Raw genomic sequence first — 24,517 nt, 5'->3', positions numbered from 1 at the left:
GCTGCCCCATCCCTGGAGGGGTTCCAGGCCAGGTTGGATGGGGCTTGGAGCCCCTGATCCAGTGGGAGGTGTCCCTGCCCATGGCAGGGGTGGAACTGGATGGGCTTTGAGGTCCCTTCCAACCCAAACTGTTCCATGACTGTGCTGCTGTGGTGTTGCTGCTCATTGTGCCTTGGGTCTTTCCTGCCTCTTCCCTGCAACTTGTTTTAGGATCAACGTTCCTGTTGAAGCCTGAGGTTTTACATTTTTGGGTGGCAACACCACTACTTGGCGGCCAAGTCACCATCTGTGTTAGCCAAGGTGACACTGTTCTGTCAAGCAAGACTCCAGAATTTGGAATCATAGAATGCTTTGGGTTGGAAGGGACCTTGAAAGGTCATCTGGTCTAATGCCCCTTCAGAAGCTGCTGCTTGGAACACTTTGTGTTATATTTAGATAAACCTGGGAACACTTTTTAGAAGCTGAGCATCTTTCAAAGGGTTAAGTGGATACTCTCTTCTGGGGAGCTTTGCTGCTGCATCTCCCAGGGTCCTGCAGAAGACCTCAGCAGCCCATGCTCTCCAAGTGGGAACGCCAGCCTTCCACAGGCTGGGTTTTCCCTTCAGCGACATCTTGTTCTGTGGATGAATCACGTTGTTCCGTCTGTGCTTAGTGCTGCAACCACAGCGCTTGAATCTCTCCTCTGCACAGAATCTGTCGGTGGTCGGAGGGGGAGGAAAGCCCCCTTCCCCCTCACCACCTTTTTTGTTTTAAATTTTATTTGGGGGGGAAGCAAAGGAGAGGAGCGGCACGGGGCAGGAGCTGGAGATGTGATTAAAGCTTCTGCCGAGCGGATCTGTGGGAGTGGAGTATCGACCTCTGAAAAATCAATGGCTGCTGCGGTAGCAGAGCTGGCTGTTCTGCAAGGTTTCCCCTTGCAGGAATGTAGTAACGCCAGCAGCGCTTCCTTCTCCCGTCCTCCCTTTTTATTCTGTACCTGCTTTCTGCCAAACAACCAGACTCGCCTCAGTTTACTGAGGTGGGTTAGAACAGCAGCTTATTTTTGCAATCTGAGTGAAATTTCTGGTGTGCCGCTCGGCCCCTCCTCCCGGCAGCCTCCTTCCCAAACGCTCTTTTTCCTGCAGTGCAGCTACAGCCAGCAGCTTCCACCAGTTTGTCTGAAGCCAGCCTGGAAGAATGAGCTTCTTGGCTTCTTTTTTGAGCAAGGAGACTGCACAAATCTCTCTCGCATGTTCTAGTCCCCATCTTAGGTTTGTGATTGTCAATGCTGCTGCCTGCAAGGAGCTTAAAATCCTTGTCAGGGAAGGGAACATGGGCTCCACCAAGCAGAGGCTGCAGCCTTGATAGTGTTACCTTCCTGATATTTGTTTTAGTGGGTACGTGTTTTTCCCTTGAAGTAGTAAAAGTTGAGTGCTTGCTTCCTTTACCAAAGGGTTGCTTCGATGAGTAAGTGGTGTGTGATGGGTTCTGAATGTTGTTGTGCATGTTGGGGGTTTGTATCCAGGATCTTGGGGTTCCCTCCAGAAGAGCTTCGTGCAGAACCCAAGAACTCTGATTTGTAGTTATTCACTTGTGGTCCTTCTTCAGATCAGAGCTCGAACTTCCATGGATGTATCTGAGGGGCCAAACCCACTGGTTTTGTAGCATGAAATCCCTTTGTCCTTCCAGCTGGTGATCCTGTCCTATTTTGAGTGGGAGGTGCAAGAGAAGAGGCAAAGCCATGGATTTATAATGTTCCATAACGCACAGAAGTGTCCTGTGCAGCAGTGATCATCTTCTTCAGCACAGGAAGGACATGGATCTATTGGAGTGAGTCCAGAGGAGGCCATGGAGATGATCCGAGGGCTGGAGCACCTCCCATACCAGGACAGGCTGAGAGAGTTGGGGTTGTTCAGCCTGGAGAAGAGAAGGCTGCGAGGAGACCTTAGAGCAGCTTCCAGGACTGAAAGGGGCTCCAGGAAAGCTGGGGAGGAGCTCTGGATCAGAGAGGGCAGGGATAGAATGAGGGCAAGTGGTTTTCAGCTGCAAGAGGGGAGATTGAGATGAGATTTTGGGGAGAAATGTTTTGCTGTGAGGGTGGGGAGGCCCTGGCCCAGGTTGCCCAGAGCAGTGGTGGCTGCCCCATCCCTGGAGGGGTTCCAGGCCAGGTTGGATGGGGCTTGGAGCCCTTGATCCAGTGGGAGGTGTCCCTGCCCGTGGCAGGTGGTTGTAACTGGATGGGCTTTGAGGTCCTTTCCAACTTGAAACATTCCATGATCAGTGGAAATCTCAGGTCAGCTTTGCCAGGTTTTGCCTTGGATGAGAAGTTTGGTGTAGATAGAGCATGGCAAGATTTCCATGTCACTTTGTGTTTAGAGATAGTGTTTTGTGAGGCATGAGATGCAGGATTCCATTTTCTGTGCCTTAAAAGGAGAAACGAGTCCACCCATTTCCCCAAAATTGCTGCCAGTCAGCTGTGCAATTTGTGATGGAGGGGATTGAGGTATTTTGGGTGTGGAAATAAAGGGGAAGGAAAGGACAAGCTTGTGATTTCCAAGTGTTGATAGTTGTTGAATTGAGTGGAAAAGAAACTGCAGTGAAAATGAAATTGTAATAGAAAGTAGGTGTTTCAATTAGTCAGAGGCAATGAAGAAGCTTTTTTCCTTTCAGAAAGAATCGGGGAATAAACTTAGCCATTGTTCTCTGGTCTTGCTTGTGAGTGTCTGTATGGAAACAACTGGCCTTACGGAATTTATAACTTCCACCACATGCTTGTCTCCCAATCATAATTTCCTTGAGTGCTATCTAGTGATCTGACAGTGCCTGCAACCACCGCGGTCCGGCTCCTCCCTTCTCCATCCACTCTTAGCCTGGAGATGGGCAAGGAAGGCTGCAGGCCCCAGCGAGGAGATCCCTTTGCTTTCTACTCAGTCTTCCCACTGTTCCAGCTCGGTGGGATGGGCTGGAGCAGAGCCTTCAAACTCTTCTCCTCTGAGATTTTGATCTGAAGTATTTCTTGTTGTTTCATCTGTTTAACAAACCAGCTGGTATCAGATAGCGAAATGGTGGTTGCTCTTCTCATAGAAAAGAAACTTGGCTGTTTCCAGCATCAGGCTCCCTTGGGTTGGTCGTGCCAGGACTTGCAACCCTTTCCCTGTGACAGATGAACTCCCTGCCTCCTCTGTTGGGTACCGGATTGTGTGATTCCAGGCATGGTTTTGTTGTGGTGTGAAAAGGAGGTGTTAGCTGCCGAGTCCCTGTTTGTCAGCAGCACTGACAAACCCGTGCTGGCATCAGCCAGCGCTGGGCAACCAATCGCAGCTGGAACGGTTATCGTTTCAGGGTCCCCGTGGGCTTCCGCTATCAGGTCACATCCCAAAATAACACTGGGCAGTATTTCAAGTGAAGAAACTCAGGCTTTGGGGCTGCAGCCAGCCTGGAGTGTGAGATTCTGTGTGAAATAGTTGGAATCCCTCCAGTATTTTTGATCTGCATGGCAGATGAGCAATAAAATGCATAAAAAACACATTGGAAACACGTGAGGAAATTCTCCAGACCGCGAGGTTTCCTTCAAGTTGGCAGAGTTACTGCTGTGGAGCCTCACCTCCCAGCTCAGCTCGATTGGCCGCGCTGGCGGGAGGAGGGGAGAGGAGAGCCCTTCTCCTGGGGCCGCTGTCTCGTTCCAGGTCCCCTCCTGATTCTTCGTGGGAGGCAAATAAAACCTCGCTGGCCTTCTCTTCTTGGGCTCGGTCCAGAACCCGCTGACGGCAGCGGGACTCCGTGATTTCAATGAGATTTTCTCTGTTTTAAAGGCTTCTCTGTTTCTCTACAGACCATTTTATGGATAGCCATGAGTTCTATTTCCCCATGCACGTGGTGCGCTTGAGTAGATGGGATAGAGGACCTGGATGGAGCCCTTCAGGTTTGGTTAAAAACTGCACTTTGTGCCTTGATGGTTGGCATCCTGGGAAAATTACTTCATAGATGGGGAAGAAAGTTACTTGATAGATGGAAAAGAGTCCCTTATGGATGTGCTGGTTGCTTTTAGGCATTCCAGTCCTGGCTTCTCACCTTCCCCTTGCATTAGTGTTGCTTCCAAGAAACTCGGTCCTGCTGGATAGCACACTCGGTAAACACTGCTGTGCCGGTGTCTTTGCTGGGAAATGGCTTTATTGTTTGAATGTATAGAACTTACCGATCTTTAGAGGTGAAAGTCACTTCACAAGTTGGTTTTTATGGTCCTGTTTCAATTCATTTCCGAACATCACAGAAAGGTTGACAGGTAATTCAGTTCTAACTTGTTTAATCTGGTAATCTGCAGTCTCATAGCTGAAAAGCCGGTGTTTCCTGGGTGCGAGGTCTGTGATGGTGTGCTAGCAAAGCAGGGGTCCCTCGCTTACATGTCTAAAGCAACCGCATATTAACCTGTTTAATTAAGACAACGTTTTTAAGTTACTCGCAGTACTTGGGTTAAGGTTTGATGCCTAAGCAAGCTTGAAAAGATCAGCTTTAAAGGTCGTTATCTAGTGGGCTAGAAGTTAATTTTCAAACAGTTTTTAGCATTGCTTCACTTTACATCTTGCAGATCTTCTCCTGCTTAGCCTTACTAAGCTGTATCCCCTCGTTCTGCCTGGTTCATGTATGAATATTCCCAATTCCAGTGACTCCCCAGATCCTGGAGGCAAACCTTCTCCTTGGGCTCTTGGAGAAGCAGGTCGCTCCTGCTAATGGAAGGGAAAGTTCACGTTTCACCTTGCACCCTTGCTCTGTATTCGTCCTTTCACGATGATATTTTCTTAGGTATATATTTATAATGCGTTTTCTCCTCTGGGTGTAGAAATCTCTCATCTCCGTAGCTTTGGGCTCTGCCCCTCTGGGCTGAAGGTTTGACTGCTCTGAAATGCCATACGCTCGTAGGGGTGGAGATTTTAAAATCTCCTGCAAAGGAGTTTGGCTTCCAGCTTTGTTTCAGTGATGGTGAAAACCGCATTTGGTGATTCAGGCTAAAAATACCTTAATGTATTTAAGGGAAATACTGTTTTTTCCATCTCCTTTTAGCTTGGACTGAATTGGCTTCTGGATGTTCCGATCCCCTCGCTGACTTAGAGGGGAGTTGAGAGGTGGATCTCACTCCAGTGGCAGAAGTTAGGTGCAGCGAGTCCCAGGGAGAGGTGTGATTTGCTCTCAGTTGTTTGTGTCGGTTGTTGCTTTTTAATGCAAAATGTTGGAAATGCTGTCTCTTTTCTCCCACTTCCAATGGTTTCCACAGGAGGAATGTGAGTTTTGTCCAAGTTGACTGGGAGGAAAAAAACCAAGGAGCTGCGTAAATGAGCAACATTTTTGATGTTAAAATGGAAAGGCAGTGAAAATGGCAAGAGATCTTAGATGCTCTTTTTAAGCTTTTTCTGCAGTTTTTTAGCCTTCATTGAAAGAAAATGAATCTCTCTTTTTCTAGGAAGGTAATGCTTGAGCAGATCTACCTCCGAGACGGCCATGCTGGAAGTGATCTCTCTAACAGAAGCAGTAATGAAAGAGAGGAAGGACAGGCGATGCACTAAGTCACCCCACTGACAGACTGGCATTTTCAGCTCGAATGTAGTATTTGCCAGTGTTTGTTAGAAGCATTTTGATCAAATTTCACTCAATGGGATGTGATGCAGCTGATGCCGGGCTCTGCCCTTTGTCCATCCCAGTGTCACTGTCTGTCCAACAAGTGTGATGAGACGTTTGGATATCTCTTGGGTAATATTTTATTCTTCTCTAAGTCCAGTTCTTCACTTTCTAGGATGTGATGAGGTGCTGTTCTCCAGCCTAGATGCTGGGGATGCTCTGCCAGAGCCTTTTCACACATCACCTGGCAGGCAGGTGTTGCAGAGTGATAGGGCTCATCGCAGGCTAAGTTTGCAGTATCTTGTGTCCCGGCTCCTCCTGCACCACACGAAGCTGGGAAAATGTTATCCGAACTGCTGCTAAACAAGGCATTATCCAGTCAGTGTAAATGAGACCAGGGTGTCCAAGCTATTTATCAGTTGGCTCGGCCTTTCTGCTTGATGTTTAAATGGTATTGACTCTGTTCTTGCTGGTCAGCTGGATTCTTGTGTGGAGGGAGTTGATCTGAAATTTGGGGCTGAGTCTGGAATGGTTCAGATCTGAGATTGATCACCCTGAAAGACGTGGGAAGGACAGGTGAAGTCCTGGGAACGTTTGGTCTCCCACTTCTTCATCCTTTGACTCTGTGGCAGAGATTTTATTGCATCACTGGAATAGTTGTGATTTCCCAGCTTTCCATTGAAGTTCTCCACTGCTTCCTCTGTCTTGGCCAAGCCTGAGATGCTGCTGAACCTTATTATTGCACGTGTTGGAGCTGCCAACCATCATCTGGGAAGTATCCCTGTTTTTTGAGACTTGCCAGCTGATATTTGGTGCCATCGCCTTGCAGTTGCTCCTGTGGCAATTGGAGGTTTTAATTTCCCTAAGTTTATTTGATGCTTTTCTCCTTCAGGGTATATACACATGGTAGGAAAGGTGTTTTCTAGCCTTGCCTCTGTGAAATGCTGAACTCGGCTGATGTTGCAACTGCTAATTTTTGCTGTCTTTGAAGAAAGGAAAGCGGGAACCCTGAAGAGTGTTTTATGGTTTTCTTTTAAATCTCTGTTTAGTTTGTTTTTATCCATCTCCAGTGAGTAGTTTTGCCGCTCATCTGAGGTTTATGAATTAATTATGGTGAGGCACGAGTTTTCTGTCTTTCAGAGGCTGAGCCCTGTTTTGCTTCCAAGCCATTATCACGTGGACAGTCTCTTCTGTTTGCAGTTTTACGTGTATTGTTGATGCGTTCTTTAATTTCTTGCCTCTAAACTGAATTAAAAGAAGCAAGTAGGAGAATCAGCGGGTTGTGTGGACCGTCGGCAAGCACTCGGCAAACTGGCTAGGGAACTCTTCAGTTTGGAGACAGCAGGATAAGACACGTTTGGCAGTTACCGGCGTCTGCAGCAGCCTTCGTTACTGACAATAACACAAACGGAGTTCATTGATTTTTATTTGTAGCATCCCTAAGGGAGAAACGCACTCTTTCTTAGTGATATGGGAGATCACAGTCCCATGTCTTTTTTTCCTTTGGCCTGATCTGTTTCTCTGTGTGTTGCAGGACCTGTCTGGCTCAATAGATGATCTCCCCATGGGGACGGAAGGAGCCCTGAGTCCTGGAGTAAGCACGTCAGGGATATCCAGCAGTCAAGGAGAGCAGAGTAACCCAGCTCAGTCTCCTTTCTCTCCGCATACGTCTCCTCACCTGCCAGGCATCAGAGGACCCTCCCCATCCCCGGTCGGGTCTCCTGCCAGCGTTGCTCAGTCCCGTTCGGGTCCGCTTTCACCTGCTGCAGTACCAGGTAATGCTGCTTGGTGTGTGTTGATCTTGTGGCAGGGCTGCTTCGTGCAGCTGCAGAGTGAATTCCAATGGCCAGTGGGGAGGAATTGGCCCCTGTCAGTACTGTGTGGCTCTTGAGGTCCTGTGATCTCCTTTGTTGGCTTTAAAATGCCTTTAACTGTTAAAGGATGCAGTAGGATGGGTGAGAAGGCTGGTAAAGCCGCACTGTCATCTCGCTGGGTGAGCGTGACTGATGTTGCTCTTGTTTTCCTTCGCTGTGGCTAACATAGCCTGCTCCCCAAGTTGTTTGTAGTTCTGGCATTTGATACTCTTGCCTCGTGGGCTTTGTGGTGTGGAATTTTTGTGATTAACCCCTCTCCTGTTTGCGCTGTAGGCAATCAGATGCCACCCCGACCACCCAGCGGCCAGTCGGACAGCATCCTGCATCCTTCCATGAACCAGTCAAGCATAGCGCAAGATCGAGGTATGTGACATGAGTTAAAAGATTTAATTGGAAAGCTTGGTGTGTGACTGAAAACTACCTGGCCTGATCACACGGATTCTGTGGTGAGGTAGCATTTAAAAGCTGCCCAGGTTTTTAAACTGGGATTGTTTAGGTACCTTGCAGTAAATTCAGCTGGTTTTGGTTGTTTGGCCTCTTTACTGTTCCCTCCAGGCTCATAGGGTGGCTTCTAAGGTGTTTTCTCTGGCTTCTGACTGGCTTTTCTACAAATGCTGTTTGTCCCTGACCTTCAGCTTCAAAATGAAGGGGCATTGACAACAATATTGCGTGTTTTCCCGCTAAGAGAATAAGGTTGATGTGGGAGGAAAGTTGGGTAAAGCTTCAGTTCTCCTGGCTGAAGGGTGTCACCCTGCAAAGGCAAACAAGCAAATGAAAACCAGCAACGACGAGAAGCCCCCAGGATTTAGAGAGTCGTGCTGTCTGCTCCTGTGACATTAAGGGTTTTTTTTCTGGTTAAAACAGGAAATTGGATCTGTTATCTTAGCAGGTAACACTGGCTCCTTAATAGCAACCACTGTAGAATCTGTCTGGGCTGCTGCTGAAAGGCTTTTGTGAGTGGGTCTAAGGGGCTGCTGTTACCTAAGAATGTGTCCAGTGGCACCTCTGGATACTTTGCACTAATAACTGTTTGCTCCTCTCCCCCGGTGACCAGGTTACCTGCAGAGGAACCCTCAGATGCCCCAGTACAGCTCACCCCAGCCTGGCTCAGCCTTATCTCCCCGTCAGTCTTCTGGAGGACAGATGCACGCTGGAATGGGGCCGTACCAGCAGAATTCCATGGGAAGCTACGGACCCCAGGGTGGGCAGTACGGACCTCAAGGTGAGAACTGAGCTCAGCAAATACAAAAGGCCTGCCTGTATTGCAGTCTTGTCTTTGATAAACTGGTTTTATTTGTCCCCTGCTTCACGTGTGGGTAATAGAAAACAGCGTGCTCCTTCTGAGCTGGAAGGAACTGTGCTTTGTATGTGTTGAGGCGGATTAAATATGATGGTTTCAGGGCTAGGTGTAGTTCTAAGTGTTGGAGCCTTCCTCCTCATTTCAAAAGAGGTCATGTGTCCAATGTGATAGAGAAGAAGGGCTGGTTTTCTTTGGAGGGGAAGGAAATGGAGTGGTGTATGTTTTGAAAAGGGTTGAGTGAGCTTTTCACATCCCATCCTGGGCTCAGTTGAGAGTTTCAGGCAGCTTTGGAATCAATATTGCTGCTTGGCTATGTCAAAACACATTTTATGTGGCTTCTATCCAAGCACTTTGACTTTTTGTTGAGGTGTTAACACTCCCCCTCATCTGTTAGTGATCTTTAAATATTTGCTGATGGAAGATTTTTATGGTTTTTCATTTTTATTCATAAACTAACGGGTAGAGCGATGTTGTCTGTCTCTTTTTATCTCCTTAGGAGGCTATCCTAGGCAGCCAAACTACAATGCGATGTCCAATGCCAACTATCCCAGTCCGGGAATGGGAGGAAGCCTGAACCCAATGGGAGCAGGGAGCCAGATGCACGGGCAGACGGGTGTGCCGCCATACAGCGGGCTGCCTCCGGGGAGGATGAGCCACGCTGCCATGGGGAACAGACCCTACGGACCCAACATGGCAAATATTCCGCCACAGGTGGGGACAGGGATGTGCCCCCCGCCCGCTGGCATGAATCGCAAAGCACAAGAAGCAGCCGCCGCTGCCATGCATGCAGCTGCCAACTCCATCCAGACCAGGTGAGGAACGAGGTTTCCCCTGGTCCTTTTCCTGTGTCGCATCTCCGTTTCTGAGCTGTGCATGAAATAACCCAAAAGTAGAGTAAGACTGAACATACATTTCTTTGAAGGTTTGCCCTCCTTGGAGACTTCTTCGTCGGTCTTAAGAGTCTAACGCTTGGACGAGCAGGGTTTTGGAATCCATCATTAATAATATAGTTGGGGAATATTTAATATTCAGGGAGGTGATTCTGGCCCTGTCAGGGAGGTGATTGTGCCCCTGCACTGGTGAGGCTGCCCCTCGAATCGTGTGTTGAGGGCCCCTCGCTCCAAGAAGGATGTTGAGGCTCTGGAGTGTGTCCAGAGAAGAGCAGCAAAGCTGGGGAAGGGGCTGGAGAACAAGTCTTACAGGGAGCGGCTGAGGGCCCTGGGGTTGTTTAGCCTGGAGAAGAGGAGGCTGAGGGGAGACCTTATTGCTCTCTAGAACTCCCTGAGAGGAGGTTGTAGAGAGGGAGGGTTCTGGGCTCTTCTCCTCAGTGACAGGGACAGGACAAGAGGGAATGGCCTCAAGCTGCGCCAGGGGAGGGTCACACTGGATATCGGGAGAAAAATGTTTTGCAGAAAGGGTCATCGAGCCGTGGCAGAGGCTGCCCAGGGAGGTGGTGGAGTCCCCATCCCTGGAGATGTTTAAAGGACAGGTAGACGAGGTGCTCAGGGAAATGGTTTAGTGGCAGATGGGAATGTTTGGATTCGATGATCTAAAAGGGCTTTTCCAACCTAGTGATTCTATGGTTCTATGAAACCTGTCTAACTCTGAGGTCCCGCTAGTTGTTTTCACTTTCTGATTGTCTTCGTTACATTAACGATTTACAAGACGCTGCGTGTGTGGTAAAACCCATGACTCCATCTGTGTGTGTCTGAACAAGGCATTCAGTTCAGTGCAGGGAACTTCTTGGGGCCTTGATGAGGAGCTGCGGGAACGGGAGCTGGGATGCAGCACTGGACTTTGCAACTGCTTTCTATGGTGGTTTGGGTTTTTTTATTGCACGTTTCAGAGTAGGTGTGTGTGGCCTAGCAGAGAACTATGAACTTGGTGTAATTTGGGTTCCCCCAGTAAAGCTGTTCCTTTAGTTGTCTGACTGGGCCTTGTGCTCTTTATCCTGACTTAGGGGCTGCTTCTGCAGTCTCTGGTGTTCCTGTGCCTCCCAACAGTGCCCACACGGCAATAAAAGCACCAAAGCGTGTCCTGAGTGACGAGCTGGAGCCACAGTTGTGTACGGGGGGTTCTGATATATGTAAACTGATGAGTATCAAAAAGGAAAGAAATGAAAACCATCAAAGGTGGCGGGAGCTCTGCACTGCATCTCTACAGAGAAATGATTCTCACTTTCATGTGCGGAGCAGAGGTGTTTGCAGGTCTGTTCTTTGCAGGCAATGACTACAATGAAGTTTGTTTTGCGAGTGCAGCAGAATGAGACTGAGGGTGAAAACACTCAGAACTGAACTCCCTCTTCCGAACTAGTTTGCATCCCCTTTTCTGTTGAGAAGGAGACTCAAGCTCTGGGGTAGCTGAGCTGTCGGAGAGCACCCGCTCTTTGGCCTTTTGCTGGAAAAGGGAGCTGGGGAAAGTCAGTCCTCCACTTCCTGTGTAGTGGAGCACCTTTGAGCAAACCTGCTTCTTTGGAGGAGAAGATCTTAATGCTCGGTATTTGGGTAAACATCTTTTTTCTTCCTTGCTTTCTCTAGGCCTCCTGGTTATCCCAACATGAACCAAGGAGGAATGATGGGCACTGGACCTCCTTATGGCCAAGGAATTAACAGTATGGCTGGCATGATGAACCCCCAGGGCCCACCCTATCCGATGGGTGGGAACATGGCTAACAACTCCGCAGGTAAGCCGGGGCCGACTGTCAGGCATTGCATTGATTTCATTGTCCCAGACTGAAAATGGGTGTTAAAGATTCTTTTAACTTCCTAGGGATGGCGGCAAGCCCTGAAATGATAGGCCTTGGGGAGGTCAAGTTAACACCTGCAACTAAAATGAACAATAAGGCAGACGGGACGCCAAAAGCAGAATCCAAGTCAAAGGTAAAATGTTTTGGTTTTTCTCAAGAGTTCCATTCTTTTCAGCATCCAGGGAGATAAAACTGACATGGTAACTGGAACAGTGCATCTGTCTGGTAGTGAGTGTGGTTCCTGAGAGACCTTGATTGGGTTCCTCCTCCTTACCCTGGAGAGACTTCTCGCTGGAGAGAAGTTGTCCTTGTAGCGTGTGATCTGATTGCTTCTTGCCACTATGATTTAAACTTGATTTGGATGAGCAAGTGGGACACCCTGTTTTGGACTAAAGAAATAGTAGTCTTGAAATATGTGTTTTGGAGAGGGCTCTGCAATAACCCACTAAATCCATGTGTTACGAAGTTGTGTGGAGGAGCCTGGATGGTGGGGCTGCCATCCCCTGCAGAGACCCAGCGACCACGAAAGGGACTTCACTATCAGATTCCTTGTGTCCTCCCCTGTTAGTGACTCATGAGTTCAAGCCTCTCAAGAATTCCCGAGAGATGCCCGGTACGCTATATTTCTGCATTCTCGTTGCAAATATGGGCCATGAATAACTGGGGAGAAGGTACCTACGCAGATGGACCTTTTGGGTCACCTACCCAAGTCCCCAGGTCCTACAAAGAGCTACACAGCATGTGGCTTGAATCCAAGTGTGAAGGTAAAAACCACATTGTTGAAGTGCTCAGGGTAGGAAGATTGAATTAGGCTTGATGTGGCTGGGCTTGAACTGTCCCAAGGACAGATCTGTCTTGGAATGATGGTTCCAAGAGGTTCTTAAGGATTTACCAGGCAACAAGTGAGGGTTTTGCTTCTGGCATTCATAAACCATTCAGAAATGGAGAAGAGTGTTTCCCAGTCCTTTAGGATTAATCAATTACACTTGGAAAATGATTCAGTATTAAGAATTATCACCTGCCAAAGTGAAACTGCCAAAAGGAGTGTAAACAACCCGGGGTTTGTTTCTGGTGTAGGCTCAGAGCTGCTCAGTTATCACCTCTCAGCTGGGAGGTGGGACTCTGAAGTGTTACAGTTGTTTCCCAAACAAACCTCTTACTAATCCTATTTTAAAGCCAGAAGAGGGAGGCAAACAAGTTCTTCAGGGAGTGTTTTTCTTTGCATTGCTGCTCCCAGTCTCAAAAGAATCAGAAAAAAAAAAAGCAGTTTCTGAGCCCATAATCTCTACTTTCGCTACTCGAAGGACAACAAACGCTCTGAAAGTTTGATAGCTGTGCTACCAGCAGTCTGCAAGAACATGGAGAGGATCTCTCACCTCTTCTGCTCATGTGTTCTGGCCTCTGACTATCATAGAATCATGGAATAGTTTGGGTTGAAAGGGACCTCAAAGCTTATCCAGTTCCAGCCCTCTGCCGTGGGCAGGGACACCTCTCATTGGATCAGGCTGCTCCAAGCCCCATCCAACCTGGCCTTGAACACCTCCAGGGATGGGGCAGCTATGGCTTTTCTGGGCAACCTGGGCCAGAACCTCCCCACCCTCCCAGGAAAGCTTTTCTTCCTAAGATCTGATCGAAATCTCCCCTCTTTCACCTTCAAACTGTTTCCCCTCATCCTATCCCTGTACTCCCTGACCAAGAGCTCCTCTCCAGCTTCCTATTTATGACAAACAAGGGCCTGGATGGAGATGCCAGGAGCTACAAATAAAGGTTGTTCTGTCTTCCTGGCCTGCGCTATTCAATGATTATCTCATCTGCTAACGATTATGGTCAGTCTTGGGCCTCAGGGTTTACTTAAAACATCATCAGATTTGAAGTTCAATTCTACTTTGCAAGTTCTTTGAGTAATCGTTTGGAAAGTCAAAATGATTTCTGCCTTTACATGTTTGTGATGCAGATGGTGAAATGGATTATGGTCGTGGCTGCCCCATCCCTGGAGGGGTTCCAGGCCAGGTTGGATGGGGCTTGGAGCCCCTAATCCAGTGGGAGGTGTCCTGTCCATGGCACGGGGTTGGAACTGGATGGGCTTTGAGGTCCCTCCCATTGCAGTGTCCTAGCGGGGCAGCAGGAGATTCCTGCCCTTCTGTCAGTGAGCAGGCAAGGCAAGAGCCTTTGGGGGACCCCTCACACACATTCCTCAAACAGGTGCCTCAAATCTTAGTTTTGCTTTGAGGCGTGCATCTCTCCCTTAAGTGGGAGAAGAGGCTGACCAGAGGCAGCTTTCACCCTGGCAGAGTGCAGTAGCCAGGGGGAATCTCATTTGCAATCGAATTAAATGTTTTCTCCTATATTTAGCAAATGAGACAACAAAGGATAGGACAAAGAGGTGGCTCTCTGCAAAGCCTTCTTGAGTTTTGTTTGGTTTCTGTGGCATTCCTGAAGCCTTTCACTTTTGAAAACACGTGTTCTGTAGATTCCTTGAGTAGCAGCTGATTTTTGTGATACCCGTATTGAATAATACGTGCCTGACATATGTCTGATACAAGTGTAGGTCTGATATAAAGCTGTTCTTGAGCAGAACTTGGAGCTCTTACCTGAATGCCTTTTTGAAACCCTCTCAGCTGTAAGCCAGCTGGGTTTGTGCTGCTCAGTCCTGGTATCTCTTTCCTTCTCCTAGAAGTCCAGTTCCTCTACCACAACCAATGAGAAGATCACCAAACTCTACGAGCTGGGTGGTGAGCCAGAGAGGAAGCTCTGGGTAGATCGTTACCTGGCCTTTACTGAAGAGAAGGCCATGGGCATGACAAACCTCCCAGCGGTGGGCAGAAAACCCTTGGACCTTTACCGGCTCTACATCTCAGTGAAGGAGATCGGAGGACTGACTCAGGTGGGTGACCAGTAGTTGTAGTCAGAGCTGCCTGCTGTCTCTGGCAGGCACCGAGTCAATGGGCAACATGATTCAAAGTTAGCTTTGTAGCTTGGTGGTAGCCATGGCTTCCCATTTATCTGTTTATTTTCATTTTATTTTTTTTAATTAATGCTAATAATAATAACTTAAAAAAAGCTTTTTAATGCTTCCTTCATATGCTGAGTTTTTCAGCCTGGAGAGAGAAGGCTCCAGGGAGAGTTTAGAGCAGCTTCCAGTACCCAGAGTGGCTCTAGGAAAGCTGGGGAGGGGCTCTTGATCCGGGAGTGCGGAGAATAGGATGAGGAGGCACAGTTTTCAGCTGAAAGAAGGGAGATTGAGATGATATCTTGGGGAGAAATGTTTTGCTGTGAGGGTGGGGAGGCCGTGGCCCAGGCTGCCCAGAGCAGTGGTGGCTGCCCCATCCCTGGAGGGGTTCCAGGCCAGGTTGGATGGGGCTTGGAGCCCCTGAACCAGTGGGAGGTGTCCCTGCCCATGGCAGGGTGTGAGACTGGCTGGGCTTTGAGGTCCCTTCCAACCCGAACCATCCTATGATTTTATGACTGAAGTGAGCAAAGTGTCTGCTCTCCCATTGTCTGATTGAGAGCAGACTGTGGGGAGATTCAATTCAAGTGCTTTTTCCCCTGCTTTGCCCAGTGCAAAGATGTGTGATGCTGCCTTTGACTTTGCATCTGGCTGTCAGCTGACCTCATGGCTCATTTGATTTGCAGTTTGTCCCCGTTCAAAGAGTGAGCTCTAGGTCTAGGAGTGATCTAGGTGAGGAATAGAGTTTACTGCTAGTTCTGGGATTGAACGTGACTGTGTCTGCCTTGCTTAGCCCTTAGAGCATCCTTTCTTTTAGCTGGGAAGTGTTGATTTCTTCCTGGAAAATGTATTGGAGGAGAAGGAGCCGAAATGTTGAGTTTAGAGCCTCTTGCTTGGTTGTGCAGGTCAACAAAAACAAGAAATGGCGTGAGTTAGCCACCAATCTCAACGTGGGCACGTCCAGCAGTGCAGCTAGTTCTTTGAAGAAGCAGTACATCCAGTGTCTGTATGCCTTCGAGTGCAAGATTGAGCGAGGTGAAGACCCCCCTCCGGATATCTTTGCAGCTGCCGATTCAAAGAAGTCTCAGACGAAGATCCAGCCTCCGTCTCCAGGTGAGTTTAGGCTTAGGTTTAGGGTGTGCAATGGATGTTTGAGCCCGATGAGCTCTGGCAGTGTGCACCCCATGCACGTGCTGCAGGCCAGACCTCCGAAAGCCTTAGTGTCTGTTTCTAATTAGATGTGCTCTGATTGTGTAGATTAAATACTTGTGTAATGTGGGAGTGAACGATACCTGCAAATAAGCCAGAGTTCTTGGGACAGTTCAGTTTGTGCGTGTCCCACCTCCGTAGGGAAAAGGTAAACATACCTGTACACTCACACCTCTGTCCTTAGCATCACTGCCCTGTGAGAGTCTGGTGGAGAGAGAAGTCTGGAGATGCCTGCGTATCCCAGCAGCAGCTCTTGTTGCCACTGCTTTGCTTTAGGAACTGGCTGGAAAAGTTGTGCTCACTTGAACTATGCAAGTGTGACTTTCTGGGAATACACACCCAATGTGGGTGTGTGTTCACCTTCCTCATGAGTTACTGCTGTCTCTTCAGCAGAACACATCGAGGACCTGGAAGCTTTGTGCCCAGAGAGCTCCATGAACCTATTATAGGTTGGATGCTCTAGAATTCAAGCCTTTTAAAATGAACTTCTTCTGTTTCAGATTCGGTGGGAGACTTTAGTTTTGCAATATTTAAGCATAGTGTTAATAAAAGGAAATAAAAGGAAGAGAAGAAGAGGTGCAGGCCAACAGTGCCTGCTGTGCTCTTTAGTCTTCAGGAAGTTTGATCCGTTCTGTTTCATTTGCATTAGGTTCACAACTTGAATCAATGCTGAACTTGTCAACCCTTTGAGCTTCAGTTTTCTAGTTTGTTTTCTAAGTAAAACCTTCGGATGCTTTTTTTTTCTGGTTAGGAGCCTGTTCCTATAGGTGAAATAAACTTTATCTGCTTGGAAGTTCCTGTAATGTTTGCAAAAAATGCCTTTTTGGTTCAGAAACGCAACATCATCTTTGTCTGGCTCCTGAGGAAGGGGAATAATGAACCCTTTTTTGATTGTGCTGCAGTTGTGTTTCAGCCCTGCTAAGCCCTTGATCGACAGCGTGCTTGTCCGAATATTCTGTTGGCAACCACATTTATCTGCTCAGTTAGAGTGGTGGTTTTTATAAAGAACTAAGTCGTGTTGTTTTGCTCATCAGGAAGCCTGTCCTGGTGTAGCTCCAACCCCAGTGTATTTCGTGAGATAAAGCAACTCGTATGTCATCAGGCCGACCTGTCTAAAGCAGTGTCCAATTCCTGCTTAAACTAGACTACAGATCCATCCCCACCTCCTTCCAAAACCTTCCTTACCCTCTGAGATACCAGGCAGTGAACAAAGATGTTCAAAGCATTTGGAGTTTATTTGCAGAGGCCTGGCACTTGGAGGATGCTGGTTAAAACTTCTAGTAGAACGGGGTGCCTGTCAGGATGGATGAGATGGTGCATCATGTTTTGTTTTGTTTTAGCCAATACAGGGGTGTGTGAAGGTGGTGACTCTGCCATTGAGGGCTGTGGTGCAGGTGATCTGTGAACCGTTCCCCCTCGTCCTATCCCCACACTCCCTGATCAAGAGCCCCTCCCCAGCTTTCTTCGAGCCCCTTTCAGGACTGGAGGGCTGCTCTGATCCTTTAAGCTCTATCAGTCCACATTCATCCTCTTCCTTTTTCCTCCTCTCTTTCTCCCCTGGATCAGCAGGAACAGAGGGCGTTAGTGCACAACACAAATCGCTTTCTCAACCTCACCTCGAGACTTCAGAGCCGTAGAGGAGCACTGAGTCCCAGCAGGCACTGCTCTTCTGGGGTTGCTGAGTTTCTGCTGAAACAATGTCCTCCAGACCTGCACACACAGACACCCGTCACCCAATGGATTGCCCTTACTGGGGAATAACTTCCCTGTTTGAAAGCCAAGTGGACAACAGCTCTTAATCAAGGAGTGCATGTATAGGATGAGGAGTAAATGTTTTCCTCTGAGGGTCAGGGGTGCCTTGGCCCACGTTGCCCAGAGCCGTGGTGGCTGCCCCATCCCTGGAGGGGTTTAAGGCCAGGTTGGATGGGGCTTGGAGCCCCTGATCCAGTGGAAGGTGCCCCTGCCCACGGCAGGGGGGTGGAACTGGATGAGCTTTGAGGTCTTTTCCAGCCCAAACCGTTCCATTATTGTGAAGTCCTATCACTTGGATGAAGGGCTGAGTCATCCCGTGCAGATATCTCTGCTTCTTGCAGACGTTCTAATCCATTGGTGTTGGTTTTGCTTCATTCTGGCCTGTTCTGGCACTTGAACTTTGTGAACTGAGGATCACATTGTGTGATTCCACGTTGGCCACTTTTTGAGGCTGCAGAGCATCTAAAGGCCTTGCAGGACAACGCTCTGGGTAGAGCTTTTGGTGCTGAAGCTGTTTTCCGTGTGGTGTGCGTTCATAACCCTCCAAAACTGAAAGTGTTTACAGAAAGGCCTTGGCTGGGCCGGGTGCTGCCGCACGGGCACGTGGCACGGGTTTCCTGCAGCCCAGCTTGGGTTCCTGCTCGCAAACTGTGGTGTGTCCCCAGAGGAGGCGTAATCAGTCTGCCGTTGGGTTTTAATTCCCAGAGCATGGAACTGGCCTGGCTCCAACTGTGTGTGAATTTGTGAGTGGGAGGGACGGCAGGGGGTGGGGACAAACACCAAATGGCAGCGACGCGGGGAATGTCTCGAGGCCTCTTCCTGCCGATGCCAGCGTTACAAACGGCAAATTCCTGGGGGAAGCGAGTGGAGCTGAACCACTGCCGACGAGGGGAGGAGAACGGCAGGGAGGGCCCATGAATGAAACTCCCCGCTGAGCTTGCCTCTTCCTTCTCCCAAGACCTCCCCGGGCTGGGAGGGAGTCGTGAAGAAGAGGACAGGGTGCCAGGAAGGTGGGGTGTAAACAAACATGGCCTGGACATGACCTCGGTGGATTTTAATGAATAGCTGAAATGACTCATCAACCAGCAGGGCTGAAGCCCAGGGATATCGGGTACTGGGGATGGTAACTAATGGAAACATTAATTAAGAGTTCAGCTCTTGCCAGCTGTGAGGAGCGTATGAACCTGAGAGTTGACAGTGTCACAGCAATCCAGGGGCAGGGAGAGCTCCTCGAGTCAGTGGCACAGCTGGATCACGCATGATGGCTTGGGATTTTTCATGATAGCCTACTGTAGTGTCAAGCAACCAGTATGGAGCCAGGGAACTTGCTGGACGGGTTTGGTTGTTCAGTGAAAGATCCGGCCTCTCCGGCATTCCTTGTTCCAGGAATCCTTGGGAGTGGTGCTTGAATTAACCTGTATGAATTAACCCCTCTCGAAGGGCAGAGTCTTGTTCAGAGTTAACTTGGTGACTTCAACTTTCATCCTGGAGTTTCCATCACTAGAAAGATGGTGGGACTTCCAGGAGGGGTCTCAAACCTGCCTTCTTTCTCAGTAGAAAGAGAACGTGAAGGTGATGGGTCAGTGGTGGTCACTTGGCAAGAAGCATGGTAATCGCTGCATGTAGAGCATCAGCCTTCGAAGTGAGATAGCCTGGGCGGCACGACACAGTGCCATGGTGGTGGCACATTGTGTGAAAGGGAACATGGTTAATAACGAAGCCATGATGAGCACAAACGCATCCTCTCAGCTTTGTTACTGCGCATGGTTCTTCTGGGAAGTCTGGCCCAGGTTGTCCTTGCAGCGTTGAGCTCCTTGGACTTATTTGGCTACGTTTCATCTCTGTCTCTTGGAGGGCTCTCTGCTCTTGAGGCTGATGTTCTGAGTTGCATCCATAGGGTGCAAAGCTGCTCATGCATCTCTGTTCTTGCAGCGGGTTCAGGCTCAATGCAGGGCCCTCAGACGCCTCAGTCCACCAGCAGCTCCATGGCAGAAGGAGGAGACTTAAAGCCACCAACTCCAGCTTCTACGCCACACAGCCAGATGCCCCCTTTGCCAGGCATCAGGTATGAAACCAGTGTGACTGTGAGGGTGCTGCAGGGTCCCTACCACAGACGGCTCTTCTGGTGGGGCTCCGTGGCTTTACTGCTTTGTTAATGGCTCGCAGCAACACCGTTGACTCTGGATCTGTGTGAGAATAGTGATTCCTTTTGGGATTGGGGTTGAGAGCAGTATTGTAGAAGGGCAGTTCTTCATGTCTGTTGGGGGGAGCGTGACTGTGGTCGTAGGGGACAGCAACACCTGAGGAGAAACATGCGGGGAAAGGGATCCCGAGGAGCATGGTGGACCTTTATAATCCCCTTGTGGTTTTTTGATCAGGAGTAACTCGGTGGGCCTTCAGGATGCCTTTGCTGATGGTAGTGATCCTACGTTCCAAAAGCGGAACTCCATGACTCCAAATCCAGGGTACCAGCCCAGCATGAATACCTCCGACATGATGGGTCGCATGTCTTACGAGCCAAATAAAGATCCTTACAGCAGTATGAGGAAAGGTGAGGAGGTCCTCGTGTGCTCTATTCCCTCTTCTCCTTGAGTGCTAATCCCTGTATCTGGCTGTATGCTGGAATGTGCTGTAGGAGACCTTCTGCTTGCCCTCCTTCCCCAGAAGACAGGACCTGTCTACCTCTGTGTTAGAAAGATGTGTTTATTGGTGGTTCTTTCCATGTTTCAGCTCCAGGAAGTGATCCCTTCATGTCCTCAGGGCAGGGCCCCAACAGTGGTATGGGTGACCCTTACAATCGTGCTGCAGGCCCAGGGATGGGTAATATGGCCATGGGACAGCGGCAACACTATTCCTACGGAGGTCCTTACGACAGAGTGAGGTGAGTGCTTAAACCTTATGAGATCCCAATTTGCTTGACCCCCGTGAAACGATGGCTTTTGCCTCACATTGTGACTTTTCTGATGGTCTTTTTCCATTTGAGGAGTGAGGGCGAATTCAAGTGGATGTGTGGGGTCTTTGTGTTCCCTTCCCTGTAGGACGGAGCCTGGCATGGGACCTGAGGGCAGCTTAGCAAGCGGAACTCCGCAGCCTAACATCATGCCTTCCACCCCGGAGTCAGGGATGTACTCTCCCAGCCGCTACCCACAGCAGCAGCAGCAGCAGCAAAGGTCTGTGTGGGGTGTTCCCACCAGCAGGTTGGCCCAGTTCGGGAGCTCTGGGACTTGTGAGTGTTGCGTGCATGTGGTCACACAAGTAATGCCTCTCTTTCTTCTCCAGACATGATTCCTATGGCAATCAATTCTCCACTCAAGGCACATCCTCCGGCAACCCCTTCCCTAGCCAGCAAACCACCATGTATCAACAGCAGCAGCAGGTGAGTTCTTGGCAAGCTTCTCATTTCTTGAACGGAGGGATAGAAGAATCTGTGAAATTTCTTAGAATCATAGAATCTTTATGGTTGGAAAAGACCTCTTAGCTCATCTAGTCCAACCGTCAGCCCAGCCCCACCGTGCCTGCTAAACCATGGCCCAAGTGTCAAGTCCACATGCTTTTTGAACCCCTCCAGGGATGGAGACTCCACCACTGCCCTCGGCAGCCTTTGCCAAGGCTTCACCACTCCATTGGTAAAGAAATTTTACCTAATATCCAATCTAAGCCTCCCCTGGTACAGCTTGAGGCCATTTTCTCTTATTCCTTCGCTTGTTACTTGTGAGAAGAGCCCAGCACCCGCCTGGCTCCAGCCTCCTTTCCAGGAGCTGCAGACTGATGAGCTCTCTTCCCCAGGCTGAGCAGCCTCAGGTCCCTCAGCTGTTCCTCATAAAACTTGTTCTCCAGACCCTTCCCCAGCCCCATTCCCTTCTCTGGACGCGCTCTTACCTCTCCATGTCCAGCTCAGCTTGTGTAAGGGGGAGGATGAAAAATCTCGGGGCTCTGTGCTTGCTTTATAAATGTGTAGAATTAAGTGCTTGATATGGGAGACTATTTTTTTTTCCCAGTTTCCAAATAGTTTAAATAAGCTTTAATTAGCATTCCCAGTGCTATGTTAGCGAAACAATGTTCTGAGAATGGAGGCTGTGTAGTTGGCAGGTGCACATGCTCTGGTCAGGCAGCAGGAGGTCAGGAAGCTTTATTGGGGCTCCTCAGCCCCTCTGGAACTTCCCAAACTCCATCACGGTTCTATAATGCTTTGGACCCAAGGGATGATGGGATAAGGTTGGAGTCAGTCCTTGGTCGTTTAGGGGAACTGTGGATCATTCTGTACCACAACGCAGGGCTTTTTGTTGTCTTTGCCTTGCTGAACCTGCAGGCAGAGGCTCCAGACCTGCCTCCACTCCTGACCGCCCTGCTGCCTCCTCCTCCTTGTTCCCAAAACCAGCAGGTTTGTTTCAGGACAGAGTTCGAATGAACATAAATCTCTTTCAATAATCCTTACATATGACTTGCTCTTTGTATCCGTGCCAAGACCCGTAACGTTTTCCTGATAATTTTGAGTCCTCTGGTTTAGGAGAGCATGGAGAGGGCACTTGCTGAGCTGTGCTAAGAATAATTCCAACTGCTCTGCAGTTTGGCTCTGCAACCAGAGCCACAGGGCTCCGAGCCAAGAGTTCGAGTTACTCTGGCACTCGGCATCTTTGAAGCCCTAGAGCTCCATCTGAAGCCAGTCATGACCGTGGAGCTTCCGAGGAGTCTGTGTAGCAGCTTGATCGACCTTTGGAGGCAAGAGAGAGCTCAGGTTTTAATTCTATCTCAGCGATTGACTGTTTTCTTCATTTGCACTTAAAAGGAAGAGGAGGGAGAATCGTTCCTGCTCCTTTCAGGGTTGTCTTTTGAATCTACAGGAAAGGAAGAAGCAGGGAGTACAAGTGTTTAATGGATCTTGGTTAATGCTTCAGCAGAAACCTCCGTTTTCTGGGAAATACGAGAGAAATGAGGTCTGATGAAATTCCAGGATGTGAAAGGAAATCGGGGCCTGTGCACAGTCTGGTTTGTGGTGAACGTGTGGTAGAGCTGAGTCTTTCCTACAGGAAAGTCCTTTCTGTGGGCAGACTCCTGCCCCCAAGGCTTCCCTGTCAAATCCGCAAGGGAACAACCATCCAGCCGCAAGGAATTGGTCTTGGCTTGTGACACTGCAAGACGGATCCAGCTTTGCGTTGGATAGGACTAACGATGGGACGAGTCTTGCCGTGTCACAGGCCATGCCGTGGGGCGTATCCTCTGGCTCTGAGCAGCTCTCCCCGCTGAGGTTTGGGTTGCCTGTTTCCGAGTAGATAATCTCCTATCTGTGGTGTTTTTCTTCTCCCTGTAGAATTACAAGCGGCCGATGGACGGCAACTACGGCCCACCCGCCAAGAGGCACGAAGGGGAGATGTACAATGTCCCATATAGCGCGGGGCAGGGGCAGACGCCGCAGCAGCTGCCTCCAGCGCAGAGCCAGCAGCCGAGCCAGCAGCCAACGGCGCAGCCATCTCCACAGCAGGACCTGTATAACCAGTACGGGAGCACCTACCCTGCTGCTGACCGTCGCTCTGCCGGAGGGCCGCAGAACCAGTTCCCTTTCCAATTCGGCAGAGACAGGGTCTCGGCTCCTCCAGGCTCCACTGCTCAGCAAAACATGCCTCCTCAGATGATGGGAGGTCCCTTACAGTCTGCTCCGGAGGGCCCGCAGCAAGGCGCCATGTGGCAAGGGCGTAACGAAATAGGGTACAGCTATCCAAACCGGCAGAGCACCGGCTCTGCGCCCCAGGGGCCTGCGTATCACGGAGTGACTCGAACAGATGAAATTCTGCATTCAGAGCAGAGGGTCAACCATGAGGGACCATGGCCTTCCCACGGGAACCGGCAGCCTCCGTATGGTGGGCCCTCTGCCCCCGTGCCCCCCATGACCAGGCCCCCCCAGTCTAACTACCAGGCCCCCCCCAGCATGCAGAATCACATTCCTCAGGTATCCAACCCAGCACCTCTGCCCAGACCTCTGGAGAATCGCACTTCTCCCAGTAAATCTCCATTCCTGCACTCGGGGATGAAAATGCAGAAGGCAGGACCGCCAGTCCCCGCCTCGCACATAACACCAGCAGCTGTACAGCCTCCCATGATCCGACGAGACATCACCTTCCCTCCGGGATCAGTAGAAGCGACACAACCTGTATTGAAGCAGAGGAGACGGCTGACAGCAAAAGATATTGGTAAGAGGAAACTCCTGCTTTTCTCCTTGCGCGTGTGGAAGGGATGGGCACTGTGTTGCGCTTTGGCAAGGAGGAAAGGCTCTGCTGGCTTGGAAAGAATTTTGGTTTTGCAGATCAGTTGTGTTTTCAGCCACTGTTTTGGCATTGTCTGCAGAGAGATTGCTGGTGTATGCAGTCTCTGCATCACCTTAAATAGGCTCTTGCTTTTCACGGGTCCAAAAAGAGATATCGAGTATCTCCTTTTTGTTCTTCAACTTCAGGAGCTGGAAGTATCATGTGTTTGTGTTACAGGAACTCCTGAAGCCTGGAGAGTGATGATGTCTCTGAAGTCTGGGCTGTTAGCTGAAAGTACGTGGGCCTTAGATACCATAAACATCCTGCTCTATGATGACAACAGCATAATGACCTTCAACCTCAGCCAGGTGGGTGCAGATGCTCTCTGATGCAGCTCTTTGAAGTGCGAGTGCTGTAGGGCTTTCTGTCAGCGTGATGGCAATAAGCAGCTCACGCCCTCCCAGACTCCTGGACCTCCCTGTGCCTGCGGAGCACGTGAGCTGAGGAAGGAGAGCACGGATCTGGGTAGCTGCGTGCTGGTTATGTGCTGGCCCATGTAATTTGTGTGTTGGTGTGTGAGGTTGTGTGTTGTCCTCTCTGCTGAAATGTGTTGCCTCCGGAACGGAGGAAGTGGGTAACGGCGGGGACGCCATAATAGATTTTTCAGTGAGAGTGCTAGATGATGCTTGCGTTTTCAGTTGTTGATAGTGTTTGTGTGCACCTCTGGCTCTCTTTCCCCCAGGATGGTGCGCAGGGAGGCTGGAGGCCAATCTGGAGGGGCCAGCCTGTCTCACCTGGTTGCTACATGGCTCTTGTAAAAACTACTGGGCCATACTCTAATGACTCTTCGGCTTTGTTCTC

General features: G+C 49.5%; 1 protein-coding gene across 2 annotated transcripts in view; it reads left to right on the top strand.

Moving 5' to 3' along the window:
* ARID1A (AT-rich interaction domain 1A) overlaps positions 1 to 24,517 on the top strand; it is a 61,934-nt gene that overhangs the window by 34,189 nt on the left and 3,228 nt on the right. For both annotated transcript variants that reach the window (XM_054086728.1, XM_054086727.1), the window contains 15 exons: positions 7,124 to 7,364; positions 7,737 to 7,826; positions 8,518 to 8,685; positions 9,260 to 9,575; positions 11,301 to 11,446; positions 11,533 to 11,642; positions 14,184 to 14,393; positions 15,362 to 15,569; positions 19,350 to 19,482; positions 19,796 to 19,968; positions 20,148 to 20,298; positions 20,456 to 20,587; positions 20,697 to 20,793; positions 22,726 to 23,602; positions 23,894 to 24,024. In XM_054086728.1, coding sequence (XP_053942703.1) covers positions 7,124 to 7,364; positions 7,737 to 7,826; positions 8,518 to 8,685; positions 9,260 to 9,575; positions 11,301 to 11,446; positions 11,533 to 11,642; positions 14,184 to 14,393; positions 15,362 to 15,569; positions 19,350 to 19,482; positions 19,796 to 19,968; positions 20,148 to 20,298; positions 20,456 to 20,587; positions 20,697 to 20,793; positions 22,726 to 23,602; positions 23,894 to 24,024 — 3,183 coding nt within the window. The remainder of the gene's footprint in view (positions 1 to 7,123; positions 7,365 to 7,736; positions 7,827 to 8,517; positions 8,686 to 9,259; positions 9,576 to 11,300; positions 11,447 to 11,532; positions 11,643 to 14,183; positions 14,394 to 15,361; positions 15,570 to 19,349; positions 19,483 to 19,795; positions 19,969 to 20,147; positions 20,299 to 20,455; positions 20,588 to 20,696; positions 20,794 to 22,725; positions 23,603 to 23,893; positions 24,025 to 24,517) is intronic.

Source organism: Cuculus canorus, chromosome 22 (assembly GCF_017976375.1).
Source record: "Cuculus canorus isolate bCucCan1 chromosome 22, bCucCan1.pri, whole genome shotgun sequence".
Taxonomy (NCBI): Eukaryota; Metazoa; Chordata; class Aves; order Cuculiformes; family Cuculidae; genus Cuculus; species Cuculus canorus.
Note: the sequence above shows the minus strand (reverse complement) of the source record. Positions and strands in the feature narration are given on the sequence as shown.